This window comes from Monodon monoceros, unplaced genomic scaffold (assembly GCF_005190385.1).
Source record: "Monodon monoceros isolate NGI ecotype Baffin Bay Population unplaced genomic scaffold, NGI_Narwhal_1 Super_Scaffold_18, whole genome shotgun sequence".
NCBI lineage: Eukaryota > Metazoa > Chordata > Mammalia > Artiodactyla > Monodontidae > Monodon > Monodon monoceros.
The window spans coordinates 42,931,546-42,938,823 of NW_021703774.1; the positions used below are offsets into that span (position 1 = coordinate 42,931,546).

The 7,278-nt window shown below is 36.0% G+C and overlaps 1 protein-coding gene across 1 annotated transcript in view; it reads right to left on the minus strand.

Moving 5' to 3' along the window:
• HMCN1 (hemicentin 1) overlaps window positions 1-7,278 on the minus strand; it is a 508,266-nt gene that overhangs the window by 59,101 nt on the left and 441,887 nt on the right. Inside the window, exons 90-91 of the mRNA XM_029226849.1 lie at window positions 1,577-1,726; window positions 1,149-1,286 (exon numbers count right to left, since the gene is read on the minus strand). Of these exons, the coding sequence (XP_029082682.1) occupies window positions 1,149-1,286; window positions 1,577-1,726 (288 nt within the window). The remainder of the gene's footprint in view (window positions 1-1,148; window positions 1,287-1,576; window positions 1,727-7,278) is intronic.

Here is a 7,278-nt window from a genome sequence, read left to right on the forward strand (position 1 = left end):
GTAATATATATATAACCATATATATATATGGTTTGTGTAAGCACAGAGCAGATTTACTTTATATACCAGTTCAGCTATGTTACTGTACTTCAAACTTGATTAAACACAGATCATAAGAGAATTAAATTAGCACTTCGTCCCCAAATTAAAGACTTAGGTTGATTGAATTAAGTTGATTCTAAAATCTCTTTTTTTGTGGCAAAAATGTAGCCTATGATTAGGTGAAGGATTCCACACTTTTAACTCACAAGCAAGAGAAAGGCAGTTCTACAAAAATGGATCGCTTGTCTGTGAGAAGGGATAGAAAGCTTGACCAGGCAGACTGGCAATAGCCACAAGTCTGGCCCCAGGGCTTTGTTCTTTCGGATGCTTTAAGAAGTTGCAAAGGGGATCTTCATTGCTGCATGCGGGATATCCCACGTGCCACAACTAAGACCTGGTGCAGCCAAATAAATGAATATTTTAAAAATGCTTAAAGAAAAATAAGAAGTAGCAAAGGGGCATCTTTGTAAGTGGATTGCCATACAGAGACCCACATGTCTTCTGGGCTTATTAAAGCTATGCCCTCCCTCAGCCCTTCTTTCTCAAAGATCACTGCTGCTGAGCTGACCACCTTCAAAGATGTTAGAAATGGAGGTCTATAAAAAGCTGTAGACCCTTGGAAAGGGCCATGAATTGCTAATAAGTATTCATTAAGACTAAGGATAAAGCGAAAAGTGTTTAGCTTTGCTTGTTTTCATTTCCATTTTTTTGATTAAAGACTCTCTATAAGATATCCTAATTGACTCTCAGTTTCACAGACAAAAGCCTTTAGTTTATATTAGCAGTGGCTCATCTTCCTGCTGTTTGGCCTTCAAAACCCTCTCTAAGGATTTAAAGAAAACAGATACAGGAAAGATGATGAAAAAAAGCTTTCAGACTATAAAAATCACTATACTATTTGAAAACACATGGCCTCTTATAGACCCACGTCAGTAAAAGTTTATAGGAAAATATAAACTTGCTTTTATATCATTTATGCTAAGATGGCAACAAAACTTTGAAATTATTCTCTGTGGGAACATATAATGTATTTTTCTTAACCATCAACATTTAAAGCAATCATATTTTTAAATAGTAATAGAATAATAAGTTCAGCTGGTACTAACCAGTTGCAAATTCCACTTGGGTTTCTCTCTTGAAGACCGCATTGGTGAGGGTAAAGCCATTGACTGCTTCTCCTATTTCCTTTGCCGTTGTCCAATAAATGGGATTTAGAATGGAAATTATCTTTCTCATTGCTGGACCTAGAGGAAAAGGGATAAATAAGATATCAGAGCAAAATATTTACAGTCCATTATTATTATTCATAGCATGTTATTCAAAAGGATGAATCCTAAATAAACTTGAATAACAGCAAAATAAATATCAGTATCTCATGTGTCTTTAAGTGTTTACCACTGGGATAAAACTAAGGACTATTATACTGATCATGTAGTAGTAGCATCGTCTAGAAATTTTAATAATAGATGAAAAAGAAAAATATATGTTTTTTAAAAGAGGCTCATTAACAACTTTTGTAAGCAAAGAGACTTACCGAGACTGCGAGGTACATTGGTAATTCTGGCATGTATTATTTTGGTATCAGAGTTTGGGCTATCTGTTACCGTGGCGTTAAGGAAAGCAATTCCAAATTCGACATCATTAATACTTCCAATAACACTTCCTCTGGCTCGCTGGGGCCCACCTATTGCGGGAAGAAAAAACATTCTTGGATAAGGAAACAATTTCATCAACATTACATGGGAGAAAAGAAAGCCAGTATTCAAAGATGCTCCAAGTCTCCTCTCAAACATTTAGAAGATCATATGACATCTGAATTTAAGAGTGAAATACGTAAGATTTAAAAACATTCTACTCTCATGTAACACTCATCAAGCCATATAAATCTAGGATCCTTCCAGTCTACGTACATCATAGTATTATTTCACAATCCAAAGAATTCATTCGGCATCCAGTCCCAAAGCCAAAATAAAGTATGTATTTGGTGATGGTGATGAAATCATGATAATAATGAGAGTTTACTGAGCATGTCATGCGTGCTACAGTAAGCACTTAATATGCATTAACTCTTTAAATTCTAGCAAACATCCTATAAGGTAGTTTTAAACAGCCACAGTTTGCAGACTAGGAAAATAAAGTCCAGAGAAATCAAGTAACTTTTCCCATGATTACCCAGCTAAGAGGCAGTAGAGTGAGGATATGAACACAGATCTGCTTGTCATCAAAACACATATTCTTTCATCTATTGCCTCCTTCAAGAGAACACGGAGGGGAAAGGAGGGATTGCCAACAAAACAGCTCCAAAGTCTTGTGACAGGCCACTGTCAACATAAATGTGAAGTATCTAAGGGTTATTGTTCATCTTGACTTTCAGATCAAGGGCTTACCAAGCTCTTCATATTACAAATATATTGGAAAATGTTTAACTTGAGAAGAATATTGTACTTTTAACATTGTTGCAAAATTCATACCAAGACAATTATGTTGAAAAACAATCATACAGTCTTTTAAAAGTAACTCTACAGTAATTTTATGCCTTCTTTCCATTGTTCAACAAAATTATTGGTTACTAACACAGAACTGGTGGTTAAGGAGTACATGCTTTGACAAGAGAGGGAAATGTACTGGGAAGAGGCTAACAGTGAAATTTTAAAATATTCATTATTTAATGCCTTTTAATTGAATATATTTTTAAACAATCGCTAGGTGGTTCAGATATTGTTATCATGTATTATATACTGGGGAGAAATACAATTGTATTCAGTCTGAGAAAAGTCAATAAGTAAAGTGTTTCACCATTTTAATTTGCATTATTTTACTAGTGAGAGGAAACATTTTTTTCACATTGATTCACCCTTTATGTTCTGGATTATATTCATTTGTTCATCAAGTACTGAGGATAGAATGGTAAGAAAGAAAATAAAAAAGACATGAAGCCTGCCTTCACAGCACTTATGTCTGAATAGGGGAGATAAACATTAATTAGAATTCCACAAATAAATGTAAAAATGAAGTGTATATCTTAATGAATAGGATATCTACCACTCAGGGAAGTCTGAGAAGGAGGTAAAAATAGATTGAAGATCTGAAGAAAGTTAAGGTCTTAGCTCAGTCAAGGAAGGCAGGAAAAGGGCTTTCCTTGTAGAGGAAACAGCATGTGTCGCCCTTTTGGGAGGTGGTGGCTTGTCACATCTGAGAAGCCAAGAGTAGCGAGCTTAGTGAGTGATGGGAAACATGCAGCAAGATGATGCAGGAAAGTACACAGGAGGGCCAGTCAGGACCTGGTTGGCTCCATTTGTTCTTATCCTTAGTCCTAAGCAGGGCAAGAGAAGGGTAGAAGGATTACTAATTTACTTAGTTCTCTGGATCATTACTAAGGAGCATGGCCTCTCTAGTCTCACAGAGAAACCTCCATTAGCAGAGAGGCTGCCTAAAATCATAATAAGGCCACAGACACCCCAAAACACACCACCAGACGTGGACCTGCCCACCAGAAAGACAAGATCCAGCCTCATCCACCAGAACACAGGCACTAGTTCCCTCCACCAGGAAGCCTACACAACCCACTGAACCAACTTTAGTCACTGGGGACAGACACCAAAAACAACGGGAACTACAAACCAGCAGCATGCAAAAAGGAGACCCCAAACACAGTAAGATAAGCAAAATGAGAAGACAGAAAAACACACAGCAGATGAAGGAGCAAGGTAAAAACCCACCAGACCTAACAAATGAAGAGGAAATAGGCAGTCTACCTGAAAAAGAATTCAGATTAATGATGATAGTAAAGGTGATCCAAAATCTTGGAAATAGAATAGAGAAACTGCAAGAAACATTTAACAAGGACCTAGAAGAACTAAAGATGAAACAAGAAATGATGAACAACACAATAAATGTAATTAAAAATACTCTAGAAGGGATCAATAGCAGAATAACCGAGGCAGAAGAATGGATAAGTGACATGGAAGATAAAATAGTGGAAATAACTACTGCAGAGCAGAATAAAGAAAAAAGAATGAAAAGAACTGAGGACAGTCTCAGAGACCTCTGGGACAACATTAAACGCATAAACATTCGAATTATAGGGGTTCCAGAAGAAGAAGAGAAAAAGAAAGGGACTGAGAAAATATTTGAAGAGGTTATAGTGGAAAACTCCCCTAATATGGGAAAGGAAATAGTTAATCAAGTCCAGGAAGCACAGAGAGTCCCATACAGGATAAATCCAAGGAGAAACACGCTAAGACACATATTAGTCAAACTGTCAAAAATTAAATAAAAAGAAAACATATTAAAATCAGCAAGGGAAAACCAACAAATAACACACAAGGGAATCCCCATAAGGTTAACCGCTGATCTTTCAGCAGAAACTCTGCAAGCCAGAAGGGACTGGCAGGACATATTTAAAGTGATGAAGGAGGAAAAACCTACAACTAAGATTACTGTTACCAGCAAGGATCTCATTCATACTTGATGGAGAAATTAAAACCTTTACAGACAAGCAAAAGCTGAGAGAGTTCAGGACCACCAAAATAGATTTACAACAAATGATAAAGGAACTTCTCTAGGCAAGAAACACAAGAGAAGGAAAAGACCTACAATAACAAACCCAAAACAATTTAGAAAATGGGAATAGGAACATACATATCAATAATTACCTTCAATGTAAATGGATTAAATACTCCCACCAAAAGACACAGATGGGCTGAATGGATACAAAAACAAGACCAATATATATGTTGTCTATAAGAGACCCACTTCAGACCTAGGGACACATACAGACTGAAAGTGAGGGGATGGAAAAAGACATTCCATGCAAATGGAAATCAAAAGAAAGCTGCAGTAGCAATTCTCATATCAGACAAAATAGACTTTAAAATAAAGACGGTTACAAGAGACAAGGACACTACATAATGATGAAGGGATGTAACCAAGAAGAAGACATAACAATTGTAAATATTTATGCACACAACATAGGAGCACCTCAATACATAAGGCAAATACTAACAGCCATAAAAGGGGAAATCGACAGTAACACAATCATAGTAGGGGACTTTAACACCCCACTTTCACCAATGGACAGATCATCCAAAATGAAAATAAATAAGGAAACACAAGCATTAAGTGACACATTAAACAAGATGGACTTAATTGATATTTATAGGACATTCCATCCAAAAACAACAGAATACACATTTTTCTCAAGTGCTCATGGAACTATCTCCAGGATAGATCATATCTTGGGTCACAAATCAAGCCTTGGTAAATTTAAGAAAATTGAAATTGTATCAACTTATCTTTTCTGACCACAACGCTGTAAGATTAGGTATCAATGACAGGAAAAGATCTGTAAAAAATACAAACACATGGAGGCTAAACAATACACTACTTAATAACGAAGTGATCACTGAAGAAGTCTAAGAGTAAATAAAAAATACATAGAAACAAATGACAATGGAGACATGACGACCCAAAACCTATGGGATGCAGCAAAAGCAGTTCTAAGAGGGAAATTTATAGCAATACAATCCTACCATAAGAAACAGGAAATATCTCAAATAAACAACCTAACCTTGCACCTAAACCAATTAGAGAAAGAAAAGAAAAACCCCAAAGTTAGCAGAAGGAAAGAAATCATAAAGATCAGATTAGAAATAAATGAAAAAGAAATGAAAGAAACGATAGCAAAGATCAATAAAACTAAAAGCTGGTTTTTTGAGAAGATAAACAAAATTGATAAACCATTAGCCAGACTCATCAAGAAAAACAGGGAGAAGACTCAAATCAATAGAATTAAAAATGAAAAAGAAGAAGTAACAACTGACACTGCAGAAATACAAAGGATCATGAGAGATTACTACAAGCAACTCTATGCCAATAAAATGGGCAACCTGGAAGAAATGGACAAATTCTTAGAAATGTACAATCTGCCAAGAGTGAACGAGGAAGAAATAGAAAATATGAACAGACCAATCACAAGCACTGAAATTGAAATGGTGATTAAAAATCTTCCAACAAACAAAAGCCCAGGACCAGATGGCTTCACAGGTGAATTCTATCAAACATTTAGAGAAGAGCTAACACCTATCCTTCTCAAACTGTTCCAAAATATAGCAGAGGGAGGAACACTCCCAAATTCATTCTACGAAGCCACCATCACCCTGATACCAAAACCAGACAAAGATGTCACAAAGAAAGAAAACTACAGGCCAATATCACTGATGAACATAGATGCAAAAATCCTCAACAAAATACTAGAAAACAGAATCCAATAGCACATTAAAAGGATCATACACCATGATCAAGTGGGGTTTATCCCAGGAATGCAAGGATTCTTCAATATACGCAAATCAGTGTGATACACCATATTAACAAATTGAAGGAGAAAAACCATATGATCATCTCAATAGATGCAGAGAAAGCTTTCGACAAAATTCAACACCTACTTATGATAAAAACACTGCAGAAAGTAGGCATAGAGGAAACTTTCCTCAACATAATAAAGGCCATATATGACAAACCCACAGACAACATCGTCCTCAATGGTGAAAAACTGAAACCATTTCCACTAAGATCAGGAACAAGGCAAGGTTGCCCACTCTCACCACTCTTATTCAACATAGTTTTGGAAGTTTTAGCCACAGCAATCAGAGAAGAAAAAGAAATAAAAGGAATCCAAATCGGAAAAGAAGAAGTAAAGCTGTCACTGTTTGCAGATGACATGATACTCTCCATACAGAATCCTAAAGATGCTACCAGAAAACTACTAGAGCTAATCAATGAATTTGGTAAAGTAGCAGGATACAAAATTAATGCACCGAAATCTCTGGCATTCCTATACAGTAATGATGAATAATCTGAAAGTGAAATCAAGAAAACACTCCCATTTACCACTGCAACATAAAAATAAAATAGGAATAAACCTACTTAAGGAGACAAAAGACCTGTATGCAGAAAATTTTAAGACACTGATGAAAGAAATTAAAGATGATACAAATAGATGGAGAGATATACCATGTTCTTGGATTGGAAGAATCAACATTGTGAAAATGACTCTACTACCCAAATCAATCTACAGATTCAATTGAATCCGTATCAACTACCACTGGCATTTTTCACAGAACTAGAACGAAAAATTTCACAATTTGTATGGAAACACAAAAGACCTCGAATAGCCAAAGCAATCTTGAGAATGAAATATGGAGCTGGAGGAATCAGGCTCCCTGACTTCAGACTATA